The 19,458-nt window shown below is 39.4% G+C and overlaps 1 protein-coding gene and 1 pseudogene across 1 annotated transcript in view; both read right to left on the bottom strand.

Moving 5' to 3' along the window:
* Positions 1-11,285, bottom strand: part of HELLS (helicase, lymphoid specific) — a 36,943-nt gene extending 25,658 nt beyond the window's left edge. Inside the window, exons 1-4 of the mRNA XM_002916091.4 lie at positions 11,101-11,285; positions 10,593-10,714; positions 6,406-6,528; positions 2,878-2,934 (exon numbers count right to left, since the gene is read on the bottom strand). Coding sequence (XP_002916137.2) covers positions 2,878-2,934; positions 6,406-6,528; positions 10,593-10,714; positions 11,101-11,131 — 333 coding nt within the window. The 5' untranslated portion in view covers positions 11,132-11,285. The remainder of the gene's footprint in view (positions 1-2,877; positions 2,935-6,405; positions 6,529-10,592; positions 10,715-11,100) is intronic.
* A 3,690-nt stretch (positions 11,286-14,975) lies between these two features.
* LOC100483247 lies at positions 14,976-15,334 on the bottom strand (annotated as a pseudogene).
* Positions 15,335-19,458: the final 4,124 nt, after the last annotated feature.

The raw sequence follows: 19,458 nt of genomic DNA, 5'->3' as shown, positions 1-19,458 counted from the left end.
AGAACGAATTCTCAACATTTGCTGCAACATGGACGGCACTGGAGGAGATAATGCTAAGTAAAATAAGTCAATCTCNTCAATCTCAGAAAGACAATTATCATATGATTTCTCTCATCCATGGAACATAAGAACTAGGATGATCGGTAGGGGAAGAAAGGGAGAAAGAAAGGGGGGTAATCAGAAGGGGGAATGAAACATGAGAGACTATGGACTATGAGAAACAAACTGAGGACTTCAGAGGGGTGGGGGGTGGGGGAATGGGATAGACTGGTGATGGGTGGTAAGGAGGGCACGTATTGCATGGTACACTGCGTGTTATACGCAACTAATGGAGCATCGAACTTTACATCGCAATCCGGGGATGTATTGTAAGGTGACTAACATAATATAATAAAAAATCATTAAAAAAAAAAAAGAAATCAATATAACAAAGGTAAATTTTATTTTTTTTTTACACAAACCCCACACCACACATGGGGCTCAAGCTCACAACCTGATATCAAGAGTCATGTTACCAACTAACTGAACCAGCCAGGTACCCCAAGAAGATAAATTTTAAAATAAAGTTAAAAAGTCAGAGGATTAAAAATATAAAATACCAAAAGGGACTGGTGAGATGGAATAGGCAGAACTTAATGGTTGGCACCTTTAGAATACAGCAGAGGGGAAAAAAAAAAAACAAAAACAAACCCTGGTAAAAAAATTAGTGGGCAAAAGTAAACAACAGATTAAACCTACAGGTTGAAGAATTGGGAGTAAATGATTAAGCAAGTAAAATTATCTTAAAAGTATATATTCTTCCAGGGGCGCCTGGGTGGCACAGCGGTTAGGTGTCTGCCTTCGGCTCAGGGCGTGATCCTGGCGTTGTGGGATCAAGCCCCACATCTGGCTCTTCAGCTATGAGCCTGCTTCTTCCTCTCCCACTCCCCCTGCTTGTGTTCCCTCTCTCGCTAGCTGTCTCTATCTCTGTCAAATAAATAAATTAAAAAAAAAATCTTAAAAAAAAAAGTATATATTCTTCAAAAACCCAAAATAAGTCCCTGGAATTAACAACAGAGTCAAATATTATCAGTTTTCAGTAACTGCTTTTGTTGTATATCTACTTGTTGGGGCGCCTGGGTGGCACAGCGGTTAGGTGTCTGCCTTCGGCTCAGGGCGTGATCCTGGCGTTGTGGGATCAAGCCCCACATCTGGCTCTTCAGCTATGAGCCTGCTTCTTCCTCTCCCACTCCCCCTGCTTGTGTTCCCTCTCTCGCTGGCTGTCTCTATCTCTGCCGAATAAATAAATAAAATCTTTAAAAAAAAAATTATCTACTTGTACTTAAACATCACCACTAACCACACTAAAACCAAGTGGACTTAAAGGTACCCTTATTGGCATTTTGGTATTACCTAATAAAGTCAAGTTAGTAAAGAAGTGTGAAGTCGGAAACTCCAGCATTATTATTTACTGAATATGTGACTTTCAGCAAGTTATAGTCAATTCTCATTCTGTTCTATAACAGGAATTCTAACTACAAATACTGGATTAGTAAACACTGAATCACTGCTTCTAGGAGAAACACAATTTCATCAACTGATGAAGACAATCCCATTTTATACGTGTTGCTGTTTAAGGACATCTTACTTAATATATATGTTAACACTGAACTCAGAGTCAACAGCACTATAACCCATGCGTGAAGGAAGCTTAGCTAACACATATTTCTTTCATAAGGCACATCACAGCCTTCTTGCATTAGAAACACTAGATGGCACTTTAGCACAATATGGCCAAGGGCTATCATTTTAACAGCAAAATCAACAAAACCCACAAAAATGCAAAAATCATGATATTAAACCGACCATGAAAAGAACGTTTGTTTACACTGTAACAGCTTAAGTAAGGCAGAACACCACTTTGTTTAACCTTGGTTGCGAATGTGTGTGTCGAAGGCTCAAATTTTTTGCCATTCTGCACAGCCGGATGTCTGTGAGTGACCGTGAAAACCCAAGTATTGATTCTAGAGTTACAAATAAATGTTAGCAAGTAGGTTAACAAGCAAATATGGAATCTATGAATCATGAGGATGGATCACACTTTATCTCTTCACATCAGCTTCTTTATATGTAAAATGGGGACAAGAACATTACCTCTACCTAAGAGATGTTTTGAAATTAAAAAAAAAAAAAAATGTAGAGGAACCTGGCTAGCTCAGTCAGTGGAACATGTGACTCTTGATCTCAGGGTCTTGAGTTCCAGCCCCATGCTAGGGGCAGAGCTTACTTAAAAAAATAAAAAATAAATGTAAAGCTTAGAATACATGACATACAGTAAGTACTCTAAATGTTGCCTCTCTTTTCACTAGTACAACTGTTCTTTATACAATTCCCAACACCATGGCATTAAACAGCCTCATGTTAAAATAAATTTACCCCAAAAGATCACAACTAAACTTCAGGCTATCCCTAAATGAATGCTCTATTATCTGAAATGTTATTAGCAGATATACTTAATCTGCTCCATTTTGGCCCCACTGCTGCAGCTATGCATAAGATACAAATTTAAATTATTACGGGTCCATGCTGACATGATGAGGTTGCAGGCATCAAGGGGAAAAATAATCATTATGAGCACCAAAAGAGCTGGCCACTTATAAAAGTGAATGTTTGCCATTATGAAAAACAGAATAAGAAACTGAAAGGGTTATTAGGATTTCTTCCATACCTAAAAATACCGAGAAACAGATTTTACATGTTTCTGTGCAGCTTATAACAAAGATAGGTTTTCAGAGAAAGGTGGTTAAAATTAAGTAGATGATCTATAAAATTAACTACAGAAGAATTTCCTCAATATTTAAGGTAACATACAGGATTTTCTAGCTTACAATATATTACCTTAGTAACCTTTAAAGATTCCTTTTTTCTCTCCAATTTCTCTTTCTTCTTCTGTTCCTGTAAGATAATTTTTTCTTAGTGTTACAAGTGGAAAATGCAAAGTATAAAAACACACATCTCAAATAACAAGTACACAATGAAGAACTATATAAAGATTTAAAAACAAGGGCGAACTTGAATTTCAAGCCTTTATGGAGCAACAGGGAACAGACTTACCCTCTTGCCTTAAGCAACTGATATCCAGATAAATATATTAAACAGTAGTTTTCAGACAATATGCAGCAAAGGAGAGTGAACAGTGACAAAGGGAAAAAATGAGAAGAATCTTGATTGTGTAGTTTACTGCCTGAAGGCAATTTCCAAGTTCAAATAATGGAGGGAGAATCTTAACAGCTCAACAGCCTCCCTGGGTTGAAGAGACAAGAGTATAAAACTTAAGAGCAGCTAGCATACCCAGGGTCAGGTACACAAGGAAAGCTCTCACAATACGTAGTCGAGACTTAAGGCTGAGAACTGATTGGTGACATGAGTGTAAAAAAGCCAAGGCCACTAGAAAATAGTAAGTGGCATAACCCTTGTGCTTACAGTGGATCAGGAACAGTTTGTATGCATCAGGCAAAGTAACAAAAAGAGTGCTCAGAAGAGGAGCCGAGTTACTAGAAGACTAATAAAAGCTGTTCCATATCACCCTAACAAAGCTTTAAAAGACAGATAAAAAGGAATTCAAATCATTCCCATAAGGTGGTTAAAAGATATATGCCTTGGGCACCTGCGTGGCTCAGTGAGTTAAGTGCTTGCCTTCGGCTCAGGTCAAGATCCCAGGGTCCTGGGATGGAGCCCCACATCAAGCTCCCTGCTCAGTGGAGAGTCTGCTTCTCCCTCCCCCTCCGCTCCTCATCTCTGCTTATGTGCCCTCTCTGTCAAATAAATAATAAAATCTTTAAAAAAAAAGATATATGCCTTATAATAATAACTCATTAAGTGTATTTGTTTTACTTTCCTATATCTGTGTTTCATTTTACCATACAAAGGCTTATCAACATGGGAAAAAATATTATCAAAAGCAAAATCTTGATTGATAATTGTGAAATGTGAATGATGGGGACACAGGGCATTACCAGAGCCTTGAAATTTGCACAAGTTTTTAAATCTTCATATGTTCTACTGGGCAATAAATAAATGATATAGTATCTTATAGGAAGTACAATGGGAAGAACAGAACAAGGTAAAGGGGGTCAGGAGTGTGAGGGTGGAAAAGGTGTTAGACAGCAATTTCATTTAAGATTGTTAGGGCAGGCTTCATCAGGAAAACATTTAAGCCAGGGCTTGAAGGTGATGAAGTATAAGCTATGCAGGTATCTCCGAGAAGATGGTCCCAAGCACAGAACAGCCAGTGCAAAGGCCCAAAGGCAGAAAATACACCTGAAATGGAGTCTGGAAAGGTGATAGGGTTGAAGGAGACAGCTAGACTGCTTATAGTCTTGTGGACCATAATTCAGACTTTGAGTTTGTCGGGGCAACTGTGTGGCTCAGTTGGTTAAGCATCTGCCTTTGGCTCAGGTCTTGATGCTGGGATAGAGTCCCACATAGGTCCCTGCTCAGCAGGGAGCCTAATTCTCCCTCTCCCTCTCCCCCTCCCCCTCATGCTCTCTCTCAAATAAGTAAAATCTTAAAGATTTTGGTTTTGTCACAATCAATGCAAACTAGAAAACAGTAAAACATCATAGGGTTGCGGACACCTGGGCAGGAGAAAGGAAGCACTGAAGAAAAATAAATCCTTTATTCAATAAAAATATCTTTCAAAAATAAAAACAAATTAAAACTTTTCTGGAAATATAAAAGCTAAAGGAATATATCACCAAAAGAAAATGCAAATGAATCTATAATAACGGAAAGCAGATCAGTAACTATTTGGTGAGGAAGACAAGAACTAAAGGATGGGAAAAAATTTAAAAAGGGATTCAGTCATAAAAAAGAACGGAACCTTGCCATTTGAAATAATATGAATGGACCTTGCGGGCATTATGCTAACTAATGAGTCAGACTTAGAAAGACAAATACCATATAATCTAACTTGTGCAATCTTAAAACAAAACAAAACACCCCAAGCTCATAGATACAGCGAAAAGACTGATAATTGCTGGTGGTGGGAATGAATGACAGGTCAAAAGGTACAAATATCCATTTATAAATTAAGTAAGTCAGGGGTATGTACTATACAGCACAGTGACTATAGTTAGCAATACTCTATTGCATATTTAAATGTTGCTGAGAGTAAAGCTTAAAATTTCTTAAGAAAAATAAAAAAAATTTTAAAAGATTTTATTTATTTACTTGACAGAGAGAGCGAGAAAGCACAAGCAGGGGGAACAGGGGGAACAGTAGAGGGAGAGGGAGAAGCAGACTCCCTGCTGAGCAGGGAACTCGAAGCGGGGGCTCGATCCCAGGACCCTGAGATCACGACCTGAGCCAAAGGCAGACGCTTAACCATCTGGGCCACCAAGGCAGCCCAAAAATTTTTAACTATGTATAGTAATAGATGTTAACTAGACTTAACTGTGGTGATTATTTCACAATATATACAAATATTGAATCATAACCTGAAACTAATGTTTTATGTCAATTACAGCTCAATTTAAAAAAAAGGAGGACAATCTTTTGAGTTGATGATTATGTTCATTATCTTGATTGTGGTGGCTTCATGGGTGTATACATATCAAAACATGTAAAATTGTACACTATACATGTGTTTTGTATATCAATTATATCTCAATAAAGCAATTTCAAAAAAAGACTAAGCAACATAAAGTTCACAATTTCCAGCATCCAAAAACTATCTAGACAGGATAAAAATCAGAAAAATAAACAGGGATATTCATACAGTGGAATGCTTCTCAAGAATAAAGAGAACGGCCTACTGAATAAACACAAGTGAATCTCAATATGCTGAGCTAAAGAGGCAAGAACAATAAAATGCTTACCACGTGGTTCCACTTATATAATATTCTAGAAAAAGCAATAACAATCTAATGTGACAGAAAACAGAAATCAGTGGTCTGGGGGCCAGGCATGGGGATCATTGAGATAAGAAAACTTCTTGGGGTGATGGAAATGCTCTTCATCTTCATTGTTCTGGTGGTTACAAAGGTCTATACACTGGTCAAAACTCATCACAATAAACTTAAAATGTGTGCAGCTTACTGCATGTGACTTATATCTCAATAAAGTGGTTTGTTTTTTTTTTTTTTAAACTTAAGCTACTGGGGCACCTGGGGGGCTCAGTCGTTAGCATCTGCCTTCAACTCAGGTCATGATCCCAGAATCCTGGGATGGAGCCCCACATCGGGCTTCCTGCTCGGTGGAGAGCCTGCTTCTCCCTCTCCCTTTCCCTCTGCTGCTCCCCCTGCTTGTGCGCTTACTTGCGCGAGCGCTCGCTCTCTCTCTCTCTCGCTGCCTCTGTCAAATAAATAAATAAAATCTTTAAAAAAAAATTTATGCTACTAGTTATAATCAATTACATGCACATACCTCTAGTTGTTGCTGTTCCATTTTAGTCAATAAAAATTTGGAGTAGATATTGCTTTTTTCAAGCAAATGTTGAAGTCTACGGTACCGAATGTCCACAGATTCTCTATCCCAAGACATGCGAGCCTATCCAAAAAGAAAATTTCCATCATTAAGTTTTTTGACATGTGATGTTTTACATAAGATGTAAAAAAAATGGCTACATAAATGCTCTTTGAGTTTAATATATTTCTAGTAATTAATGGGGCAAAACAGATTTTTCTAGTATTAACTTTACTAACAATGGTTTATTTTCCAAACCCAAAACTAGAACATATGGCTGAAAAATAGGATTCCTGGGTTCAACATGCCATGTGGTATGATGCAGCCTGGATACCAAACTATTAAAATTTCAGACACTGGACATGTTTACTGGCATCCACTGAACTGAGGGTCCATTTTTGAAATACATAAAATTAACATTAGAAAGTAATTTAATTCAAGTAGATTTAAGTTTTTAAACAATCAAAAAATTCAGAAAATTTTTACACACCAGTTTTACTTGAAAGAACATTAGAATTAAAAAATAATTTAATTGGCTAGGAACTAGAACAACTATTCTTAGAATTATAAAGCTATATTGTCCAAATGCCTGGCTGGCTCAGTTGATAGAGCATGCAACACTTGATCTCAGGGTTATGAGTTCGAGCCCCACCTGGGCCTAGAGATTACTTCAGAAACCAAAAAACAAAACAAAACTACACTGTCATTTTAGAAAAATTAAATATTTAAAAAATACCCATAAAACAATACTATCCATGCAGATAAACTGTTGACATCTTAGAAAACTGTTTTCAGTTCTTTCAGTACAGCATTTCTTTTACCGTTATCAATATGTTACTGTGATTACAAAAGTCAATGAATGAAATAGATATTATAAACTGAAAGATGAAATTGCTTAGAGTGTGAAAAAACAATTTTTCTGGTAAAGATTTTATTTTTAAGTAATTTTCAAACCCAACACAGGACTCGAACTCACAAACCTGAGATCAAGAGTCACATGTTCCACCAACTGAGCCAGCCAGGTGCCCCTGAAAAAATCCTAACTTCTAAAATTTGTTTTAAATTTTAGTTAAAATATTCTGGGCTTAATTTAGATATATCTGCTTCCTTAAATCCTGTTCAGGATAATTTTTTTTCAAGTAATTAAAGATTAAAGATAGTATGTTACACTAATTTGTAGGTAATATAATTAAGAAACTAAATCAATTATTAACCTTTAATACCAACCTTCTGTATTTCAAAATAATTTTGTAATAAGCCTTATCTACCATTACTGTTTCTTAACAATTTTGTTATATTAAGGTAAACTGTAGCTCTGTGGAAAGCACTGAGTGCCTAGCAAGGAGAATCTTTTGGTAACTAGAGGTAAAGAGTATGCCAATGGATATCGAGGCATAAATTCCCCACTTTCTACCTCATTATCTCTCCCACCACCAACACCAGATTTGGGGGGGGGGGGGGGGGTTACCCTTCACCCTACACAGTATGAACTATTTTCCTTTTACCTAACACTTCGTAACCTTACCTTTCCCCTCCCCCACTATATATACACATTAATGCTACTCTTAAGTCTTCTAGACGAACAATGACTTCTTTCAAAAGGAAATGCAGGTGAAAAACCAAAGAAAATAACTGTAGCAAATCAATATCAAAGCCATTCTCTACTCTTTACAAACCTTATACTCTCCTGAAGCAAAGTAAATGCTTCTCATTAAGAATCTTAAGCAAGCTCTTAAGAACTTCTAAATGTATGCCCATAAATACTGTATTCTCCCGAAAGAAAAGGAATCTTTATTTTGTAGAGTGAATTTTTTGGCCTCTAAAGACCTGTAGGGAGAGACTAATTCTTAGAATTTTCCCCATGGAATAACTTATAAGTGAAAAGTGCAAAAATTAATCAAATTCTTTCAATACCTATACACAAAAAAGCAAAATAATAATGACAGACCATAATACTACCAGCTTTTTGGAAAATCACACCCCGGTTTTAGTGTAAGAACTGAAGAGAGCTATACAATTAATTCATGGAAGGACTGAAAATGAATTAAAAATTGCTATTTTAAGTTCTATGATGAATAACTGCTAAAGAAAAGCTAGCTTTACCATACCTATCCCTCAACAATAATTCCAAAAAATTTTTGGACTGATTGCAAAACGTTTGTTCAAAAGCTTAAATATTTCACTTGAAGTATAAGTCATTTTGATTCCTAGTTTTATCAGCAAATACTTATGGTACTATAAATTTTGAGAGATCTTTCTAAAATGTGGAAATGGGGGCACCTGGCTGGCTTAGCCGGTGGAACATGTGACCCTTGATCTCAGGGTCGTTAAGTTCGAGCCCCACGTTGAGTGTAAAGATTACTTAAAAATAAAATCTTTTAAAAGGAAAATGTGACAATGTTTCAACTCTTGAATTAACGCATTCTGGAAATGTATTCTTATTGTACCTCATAATCTTTCTTCAAACAGTACTTTCTTACCCAACAATCTTCATGAGTCACAAAACTGAAGATATACTACGCAAAATGAAGGAAGACTTTATCATTCTTACAACCTCTGAAGTTGATTCAATTCTGGACACTTAGCCCAGGACTCATCCTTTATAATTATCATCTGGTTACATGGCTAGTGAGTACATTTATTTTATTTAAATAATCTTATATATGCTATGTATTATATTATAAAATATTCTTTGTCCACAATTTAAAATTCAATAAACAAAATACTGATTGCCTATCTGCTAGGTGCACAGCCAACAAAAACAAAACAGTAAGTGATGTCCTCTCAGTAAACAAAATGATAATGAAGTAAGTAATGATAATACTGTGAAACAAAGTACTAGGAAAATTTATACAATGAGGAAAGGTAAAAGGTGCTTCATGGTCGACTTTCCAATTCTACTAAAATTTCTTAACATTACCGTAACTGATCATGGTCAACTATGGATGATGAATAATTACAAAACTAGTATTACTGGAGTGAAAGTACAGCATGTGTTTAGAAAGTGTGAATTCTGGAATCACATACAGTCTTGGCTCTATCACTTAAAACTGTGGAACTCCCCCCTCCCACATATTCTCTACATGCCTCAGTTTTCTCATCTATAAAATGAAAACAGAACCTACTTCACAGAATGCTTTAATATAAATAAGTTTATACTAGTAATTAAACTAGTAAGTTTAATAGTTATAATGAAAAGCACTATGTACTTTATAGTCTAGTTGAGGATCTAATTAGTAAATACATGTACAACATTTACAATAGTGTTCATGAGGTGTTAAAAATGCTAGCAAAAAGAACCATTTCTGTTGACATAAAATAGCAGGGAGCCAACTGATTCATTAATTGTCTCTGAAGTGCATTATTTCCCAATTTAAGTAGTTTTGTAATTGCATGGAGTTAATTAATTATTAATGTATATTTCCTAAGGTACAGAGTTAAGGACAAGAATGCTTTAGACAGCGAGAGTTCAAATTCAAGTTCACTGGTGTGTGACCCCCAACTGCCCGTTTATTCATATGTAAATGAAAAGATCCCAAAAGTACCTACAGCATCACAATATTGGGAGTGCTAAATAAATTATTACAAGAAAATCACTTAGTAGGCAGCACATAAATGCTAGTGGCTATCACTCCTTGCACACGCAATGATGAAGCAGCAAGGTGGGGCTTTATTAATGGGAGTGAAATACACTTAAGAACTGAATTTTCAAGTGGTTAAAAACTGCTTTCAGTAATCTACAAAATATATTCTCTGTAAAAGAAAACCACTCATCACCGAATAAGTACACCCTATTTTTATCTAAACAATCTCACCTAGCACTAGTCCAAGAAACCAAAAGGAAAACAGAAAGCAAGTTTATCACTTAGGTGGTCAATGGCACTAAAATACCTAAGAAATTCACTACCGATTTTGGAAAAATCTAGCTAAAGAAGCAACTTGAAATGCTCTCAGACCAAAACTACATCTCACAGAAGCGTCATTCAAAGCACGAGCAAAGGTGTCTCAAAGATAGCGTGAGCAAACATAAAAAGACAAAAAACAAAGCCCGTTAAAAGATAATGAAAAAAGCGGCCCGAAGAACAAACCAAACCTCCGAGGAAGCTTACTACCGGCTTCAACGAGGATGAACTTGATTCCTAAATTACCTTTTCGATCATCTTCCGCTCCCTCTCAAGTCCAGCAGCCTCAAGCTGTTCTTCCTCCTCCAGCATGGCTTGGGTAATCACGGCAGGCTCCGGTTGTTCAACCATATCTGGAGTCAGGGACCCTAAGAGAGGAGTATTTTAAACTGCAGTTTAAAAAAAAATTACCAGTTACTCAACTCCCATATTAAACAATCTCCCCGGATGCATCTGAGGTAAAAACTGAGAACCCACGGGGACGCGAGCATCAGCCCTCTGAAAACATGTCAACAAGTGGCCAAGACCCCAGCTGACCAGTCGGGATGCTCGCGAAAATGCAGCCCCCCTGTGTAAAATCTCCTATATCGTGCACATGTGTGTAATTCCGGGCGCCCTCCACAGTCTCTTGCCCTCCTTTCCTCAGTCTCTGTCTGAAGTCACTCTACCCACCAATCTCGGCTGCAGCCTCCATGCTGTCCCCCTCCCCCCCAGCCCGGACGCCGCCGCCCTGAAGGAGGGTCTCCTCACTCACCACCGCTGCTCGCGGGCCGCTGCGCCGGCATGGCTGGGCACACACTCCGGAACCCGGTCCTCGGCTCTCAGCGTCTACAACGCCGCGGGCCGAAGTCTCACAGTCACTGCCTGCCCAGCCTCCTCACTAAAACCCCGGCCAGGAAAAACGCGCGCTTCTACTTCGCGGGAAAACGCCGTCATCTCGCGATACTTCGTGTTCCCCGCCCCGCCCCCGAATCCCGGAGGCGCGAGATTTGGCGCAATTTAGCTTTCCTCAGAACCCACCTGTGCGACAGTGAGCGATTACCTAGATGCCTATCCTGGGAAAACGGTTCTGCTGCAGAAGTCAGCTTTTAACTAGCTCTGTAACACCGGACGAGTGAGCCCGCCCACTGTGGAGCGCCCAGTTTCCTCACGTATTGGATGATGGTTCAGAACCACACTTTAGTAGCGCTCTTATTTGCAAGGCACCTTCACACACTGGCTGATATCATTAAATCCCGCCAACCGGGGATCCTTTAGGCAGGAAATATGTAGGAGTATTCAGGTGAGGGTGTCAAAGACAAATATTGCCAATCTCACTCACCATCCTTGGTGCACAGTGCACATTTTGGGTGAAAACAACCCAAAATGACCCAGAAGAGAGCTCCGTTGTGGGTGAGATGGGAGAGAAAAATAGGAAAGTAAGATTATGGCAGAGTTCAAGAAAAGTGTTTCAGGATAAGGGAGAACTGAATGTAGTGATAAAGCGAGCAGAGTGGCCAGTAGAAAAGACAGATGATTCAAGAATAGACCAGGGGTGGGGCGCCTGGGTGGCACAGCGGTTAAGCGTCTGCCTTCGGCTCAGGGCGTGATCCCGGCGTTATGGGATCGAGCCCCACATCAGGCTCCTCTACTGTGAGCCTGCTTCTTCCTTTCCCACTCCCCTGCTTGTGTTCCCTCTCTCGCTGGCTGTCTATCTCTGTCGAATAAATAAAAAATTAAAAAAAAAAAAAACCAAATAAAATCTTTAAAAAAAAAAAAAAGAATAGACCAGGGGTGCTTGGGTGGCTCAGTAGGTCAGTGACTGACTTGATTTCAGCTCCCCCATGATCTGAGGGTCATAGGATGAGCCCTGAGGTGGGCTCCCCACTCCAAGGGGAGTCCGCTTGAGGTTATCCTCTCTGCCCCTTCTTCTGCTTACCTGTGCTGGCTCTCTAAATTAAATAAATCTTAAAGAAAAAAAAGAAGAAGAAGAAGGAAAATAGACCAATAACTGGCACTTGAATGGGCACCTGAAAGAAGAGACTGGACTTCTGTTACTGGGTTTTTACTTCAGCCAATAATTCCACCCTTTCTTTCTTGTCTGCAATCCCTTTCAATAAATTCCTTGGCTCCACTCCCCTTCTGGAAATTTGTGGTATACCTGCCTTGTTACCACCTGTTTCCTTCATTTCTGACTTGGGACAGCTTTAATAATTGTACAAAATTAAGGGCTTGCAACATACATAAATCATAAATACCTTCAGCAACCTTCATAACACTCTGAAATTAGTAGATTATTTGTATTCCTACATTGTAGGTGAAAAAACTGATGTTCAGAGAGACTGATTTGCCCAGCGGCTTATGGTCACTTTGTGATAAAACAGGAGCCAAACCCTGCCCTTTTGACTCCAACCTCAGTATTAACATAAAATATAGCCTCAATTAATACTTATTCTTAAATCCTACCTCCTTCTAACCTAAGATAATAGCTATCAGTCTCACTTAACATTTTTTACTCCTCCAACCTATCCCCTAAAATTTCTTTCCCCCTACTTGTGAAACAAAGCTTTTCACGGGGTTTTCCCTTAATGCATTGAAAATCATGTTCCTTCTTTTGAACTCAATTGTGGCCTAGCTCCCAAAATCTTTCCTCTATTTGTTACTTTTTTCTATACACTTTGTTCTTGTAGCATCTGCTTTACAGGCTTCAATGATCAGCTCAAGGCTGACAACTTCCCTTCTAATTCCTGAGAGAGAGAGTAGGGAAGATTTGTCTAAATACACATGAGATGGAGTTCAAGGCAATTTCATCTGATTCTCAGAAGAAAGACAGCTCATCTAATATCTGGCCCCATACTTGTTAAGACAAGTACACTGCTGCATTTGTTTCCTAGCACATTTGCCATTGTGCTGGCCTTCCCTCAGAGTGGCTGTTCAAAGTTTTGTTCACTCACTTTTATTTAAGGGCCTACATTTAAATGTCTCCTGGGTACCAGAAACATTTCTAGGAGCTGTACAGCAATGAACAAGACAGACAAGATCCCTATTGATATGGATCTTACATTTCAGTAGTTAAAGTGAGTAAGCATGTGTAGGAGGGGGTGTGTGAGAAGTACTCTGCAAGAATATTAGAATAGAGTGGTGTAAGAGTAACTGGGTAGTGACTTTAGACTGGGTAGTCAGGTATCCAAGGAAGTGACAGACATTTAAGCTAAGAATTGAATGTCAAGCATCCAGCTAGCCCAGGGGAAGATAGTTGTAGAGGAGGAAAATTTTTCCCTTACCCTATGAGGTTCTTTTGACTGATCTATTAATTAAATTGACATACGACAGATTAAGAGGAAAAACACAAATTTAATTACTTACGTACATATAGGAGTCCCACAGAGTCAACGAGAGGCTCACCATAGGCAGGCAATTGAGGCTTATATGCCATTCTAAACTAAGAAGGGAAGGAAAACAATTCACAGAAAGATGGGAAGAGCAAATGTTCGGTAAACAAATGTTTGCCATGCCATGCAGAGACAAAGGGGGACAGGGGGAATTCTAACAAGCAGGCCACCCAAATTCCTGCCAGTTTCCCGCACCTAGTCCTTAATCTCTGTAATTGTTTCTGGTGATAGCTCTCTTCCTAGACCAGGCCCTTTATGTAAATTCTTTTAAGCACTGAGGGGGGAGGTAAAAAAACAAAACAAAACAAACAAAACAACAACAACAAAAAAAAAACCTTGACTTTTGGGCCTTAATTGGCTTTAGCTCAAAAAAATCAGCATGCATTCTGGGGAGACTTGTCTGAAACTTCCCCGAAAGTTTGCACACATTAAAAGCCGCGCTGGTTGTGGCGCCTGGCTGGCTCAGTCGTTAAGCGTCTGCCTTCAGCTTAGGGCGTGATTCCGGCATTACTGGATTGAGCCCCACATCAGGCTCCTCAGCTGGGAGCCTGCTTCTTCCTCTCCTACTCCCCCTGCTTGTGTTCCCTCTCTCTCTGGCTGTCTCTCTCTGTCAAATAAATAAATAAATCTTAAAAAAAAAAAAAAAGCCGCGCTGGTGGCCAAGGACAGAAGAATCAGATGAGTAGCTGGGTGGTAAGATCTGCAAAGGGAGAAAAAAACAGAGTGAAGATGAACAAACAGAAAGGAACAAATCGAAGCACAATTCTCCACAACCCATTAAATCTGTCTCAATCCTGGGAATACATCAGTCCAATAAAATGGCTGTGCTTCATTTATCTGATGGATCTGATGGAAAGTGTTAATCTTCTCTTCCTCTAAAAAAAAAAAAATTTTTTTTTATTGAGGTAAAGTCCACATAACCTTTAGCACTTTAACAATTTTAAGTAATCTCTACCCCCAACATGGGGGGGTTAAATTTATAACCCTGAGACCAAGAGTCCCATGCTCTACTGACCCAGCCAGGCAGGCACCCCCTTCTCTCCCTTTTTTTGACCATAAACTCAAGATTTTATTTTTTGCAGGGGTGCATGGGTGGCTCAGTCAGTTAAACATCTGACTCTTGGTTTTGGCTCAGGTCATGATCTGACTCAGTGCAGTCTGCTTGTCCCTTTCCCTCCAGGTCTTCTCTTCCCCTAGGCCCCTCACAAGCACATGTGCACACTAATAAATAAAATCTTGTAAAAAAAAAAAAAAGAAGAAGAAGATTTGCCTTCATAATAAAACAGAATACGAAGCTTAGAACTGTACCACATGGCCCTTTCCTCTTCCTATCTCCTGCCAGTTCAAAATGTTTGCCTCTCTTATTAGCCAACATTCTGTTAGATCTGCGGTTGGGTGCAACCCATTCAAGCCTCAGCACAAACTTCTTTGTAGTTTTAGCCTTTTTTTCTAGAAAATTGGCTTAGTCTGCCCACCATAGCTACTCTCCTTGTCATGCTGCTGCTTTCCCTGGACATACAGAGAATCCTTGCTCTTCTTATACCATATTACTTTGTGGGTTTGGTGCTTGCCACACTTCTTAAAGAAAGTCAGGTGGGTTTTAGGAAGGTTCACCATGTTTGTAAGAGCACTACTGGCATGGAAAGAAAGGAATTGGGCTGGAAATGAAAGTATTAATATTCTCTTTTAATAGACATAAGTTAGACACGATTTGTCCTGTCTCATTTACACAGAAGCAGCATTTTTCACCAATGACTGCACAAGCTCCTCCTTGTCGAGGGTCAGTGTGTCTAGAGCACGTCAATTTTGGAGTACTGCAGAGGCTAAGCTATTACCTTCTGACTGGAGTATTTTCAAAGTTTGCATAGTGGTATTGAACTCTTGTTCTATTACCATGGAGAGATTTAAGCTCATCTTTTTCAAGTCATAAATGATAAAACTGGGGAATGATAAAACTGGGGAATAAGGTCCTTAACACTGAAATGAATTGGGAGTGTCAATACACAAGTGTGGTCCCATGACTTCTTGCCTAGCATGTTTATGTGGCATGGCCTTATAAACAAAGGAGCCCAAGTTTGCAATTCAGCTGGCATTTAAGATGGAGTATCTGGTGACAAAGGAGCCAGGTATGAGTCCACATGGTCCTGACCATTTAAGTGGGAACCCTGTAATAAATTTTGTTGCCACATAAGATAAAAAGGCCAGAGTGATTCACAGACAAGGTCAGAGTGGAATCTGTAATTTTCCAGATCTGGGTCATCCCATGATCTTTGCTACTAGTACTGTTAGCATCATACATCTTTACTTTCCATGTACTCCTGCCAGTTTGTAAGAACAAAACGGGTTGCAAAATACCTGCTATTGGAGGCCTGAAGTCTGGCTTTGGCAGCTATAAAGCTTGGTTTTGTCACCTGGCCAAGAGTTTAGATTTTTGATCCACCCATATATAGTTTGGAATATTGGCCAGTCTAGTCAGGGGAGCAGCTAAGATACCCCAAGTTGTACAAAGATGGCTTGCGAACCATCCAACACATTTGGTGATTTGCCAAACATCTGTGCTGTAGAAGGTTGTGCCATCTCCTTGACAGGTTTGAAGATACCATTTGTGGAATCAAACCACAGGGTTTGATTGTAATACTGTCCTCCTATATCATTCAGGAAAGGTCCAGTGACATCCTTTTTTGATACAAAGGGAAGCTTTTTTGCCTATTGTGTTTATCTGGGCAAGGAATAGTCCTTGAACTTTTTTTTTTTGAAGATTATACTTATTTATTTGAAAGAGAGAGAGAGAGGGTGCAAGCAGAGCAGAGGGAGGAGCAGAGGGGTAGGGAGAAGGAGAAGGAGGGGGAAAGAATCCCAAGCAGACCCTGTGCTGAGCATGGAGCTTAACGTGGGACTTGATCTCACAACCCAGAAATCATACCCGAGATGAAACCAAGAGTCAGACACTTAACCAACTGAGCCTCCCAGGTGCTCTGGTCCTTGAACTTCTACAGAGGTTTTCCTGGGTCCAAATAACTGACAGAAGAAGAGGCAGAGATTAGTCGTGGATACCTTACCCTGTCATACATTCGTCTTCCATACTTAGTCCACCACATATTCACAGTGATAGGAATGAAAAATATTCAGATTCTTTTGCACTATGTATATGCTAGACATAATCAAAGTCATACTGATTAGTTAACATGATCAGGGTTTGGTAAACTGACATAAGGGTATGCCTGAGGGGCACCTGGATGGCTCAGTCAGTTAAGTGACTCAGGTCATGATCCCGGAGTCTAGGGATTGAGTACCACATGGGGCTCCCTGCTCAGCAGGGAGTCTGCTTCTCCCTCTGACCCTACCCCTTCTCATGCTCTCTCTCGTTCTCTCATTCTCTCGCTCTCAAATAAAATCTTAAAAAAAAAGCACTCTCCAGTCAGCCTTCTAATAAATGATGAATAAATGAAGTGTTCATTAATGAGAGAAGGTGGCATTTTGTGTGTGTGTGTGTGTGTGTGTGTGTGTGTGTGTATAGCGAGTCTTAAAGGGTGGAGGGGTACAGGTGAAAGAGAAGTTTCTTGATCTGTGATGACAGGAAAGGCTGCCTACTTTTTTAAGATCTATTTATTTATTTGAGAGAGAGAGCTCACGGAGTGGGGGCAGAGAGAATCTTAAAGCAGATTCCCTGCTGAGTGTGGAGTCCAATGTGGGGCTCGATCTCACAATCCTGAGGTCAAGATCTGAGCTGAGATCAAGAGTTGGACACTTAACCAACTGAGCCCCAAGGCCTACTTCTTGATGCTGTCTACTTCTGAGGCCTGGGAATTGACCCTGGAAACCCTTAATTTAAAGTTACCTGTAAGATTGTCTCCTAATTGTCTTGAGAGAAATATTCTGGGTCTATTTTGGTGTGGCTTGCGTGAATCCAGGAGGATGTTTCTTTTATTTTGATGACAGGTAGCTGTACTTTATAAGGTCCTTCCCATCAAGATGACAGTACTTGTTTTCTTCTAAAGACTTTGATGTACATCCAATCTCATGGATGAAAGGGATGGCAAGGCTTGTCAGTTGGTGGAGGCTATGCCTCTATTACCTGTTGGTGATATGCTTCAGGTATACTAGTTAGGTGTTGTATATAGTTAGTCGCAGTACCAAATTGTTCTAAGTTTTCATAATGCTCACTTAACCCAAGAATGGAAAGTTTAGAGATTGCAGTAGGCACTGGACAACCAAACACTATTTCAAAAGGGGTCAATCCATGTCTCCTAGTCAGAGTATTCCAGATCTTTATAAGAGCCAAGGGTAATGCTTCTGGCCATTTAAATCTAGTTTCTTGACATATCTTTCTTAAAGTCCTTTTTACATCTAGATTTTTATATTCTACTTGCCCTAATGGCTGAGGATGATAGGGAGTATGAAATTTTAACTAGTACCTGAGTCTTTATAGCAAGTAGTTAATCTCTGCTATAAAATGAGTTCCTTGGTCTGATTCTACCCATAAAGGAATACCAAAACAAGGAATAACCTCAGTTGCTAACTTCTTAACTACTGTGTGGCATCAACTCATCTAATTAGATAGCATTCAGTCCATCCACTTATTATGTAAACAATAATCTAACAATGAGAAAAGCTGAAAACTACAGGCAAATTTATAAAATCCATTTGGAGTGCCACAAAGGACAGTGTGAACCTAGGAGAACTTCCTGAGGTACACAGGCATACCTCAGAGATATTGTGGTTTCAATTCCAGACACCCAAAATAAAGCATATATCACAAAAGAGCAAGTCAAATTAATTTTTTGGTTTTCCAGTGCATATAAAAGTTACGTTCATGCTATACTGTAGTTCTATTAAACGTGCAATAGCATTATGTCTAAAAAAAGCAATCTACATAACTTAATTGAAAATATTTCATTGCTAAAAAAATACTTTATTGTTAAAAAATGCTAACCATCATCTGAGCTTTCAGCAAGGTGTAATCACTGATCACAGATCACCATAACAAATATAATAATGAAAAAGTTTGAAACATTGTGAGGATTACCAAAATGTGACACAGCGACAGGAAGCAAGCAAATACTGTTAGAAAAATGATGCAGGGGCGCCTGGGTGGCACAGCGGTTAAGCACCTGCCTTCGGCTCAGGGCGTGATCCCAGCGTTATGGGATTGAGCCCCACATCAGGCTCCTCCACCATGAGCCTGCTTCTTCCTCTCCCACTCCCCCTGCTTGTGTTCCCTCTCTCCGCTGGCTGTCTCTATCTCTGTCGAATAAATAAATAAAATCTTAAAAAAAAAAAAAGAAAGAAAAATGATGCAGATAGACTTGCTCAACACAGGGCTGCCACAAACCTTCAGTTTGTAGCGGCGCCTGGGTGGCTCAGTCATTAAGCGTCTGCCTTTGGCTCAGGGCATGATCCTGGTGTTCTGGGATCGAGCCCCACATCAGGTTCCTCTGCTAGGAGCCTGCCTCTTCCTCTCCCACTCCCCGTTTGTGTTCGTTCTCTCTCTCTCTCTCTCTCTCTCTCTCACTGGCTGTTTCTCTCTCTGTCAAATAAATAAAATCTTAAAAAAAAAACTTTCAGTTTGTAAAAATAATGCGATATCTGCAAAGTACAATAAAGCGAAGTGCAATAAAACAAGGCATGGCTATACTGATTTCTTCCAGAAATTTGGTGAGATGTGTAAGTGGTGCACTGGGAAATAATTTAGCCACAAGTTTTGTGGAAACCAGGGCAAAACCAATTGTTTTTAGTTCCTT

This window comes from Ailuropoda melanoleuca, chromosome 6 (genome assembly GCF_002007445.2).
Source record: "Ailuropoda melanoleuca isolate Jingjing chromosome 6, ASM200744v2, whole genome shotgun sequence".
NCBI lineage: Eukaryota > Metazoa > Chordata > Mammalia > Carnivora > Ursidae > Ailuropoda > Ailuropoda melanoleuca.
The sequence above is the reverse complement of the archived record's forward strand: the minus strand, read 5'-3'. Positions and strand labels throughout refer to the sequence as shown.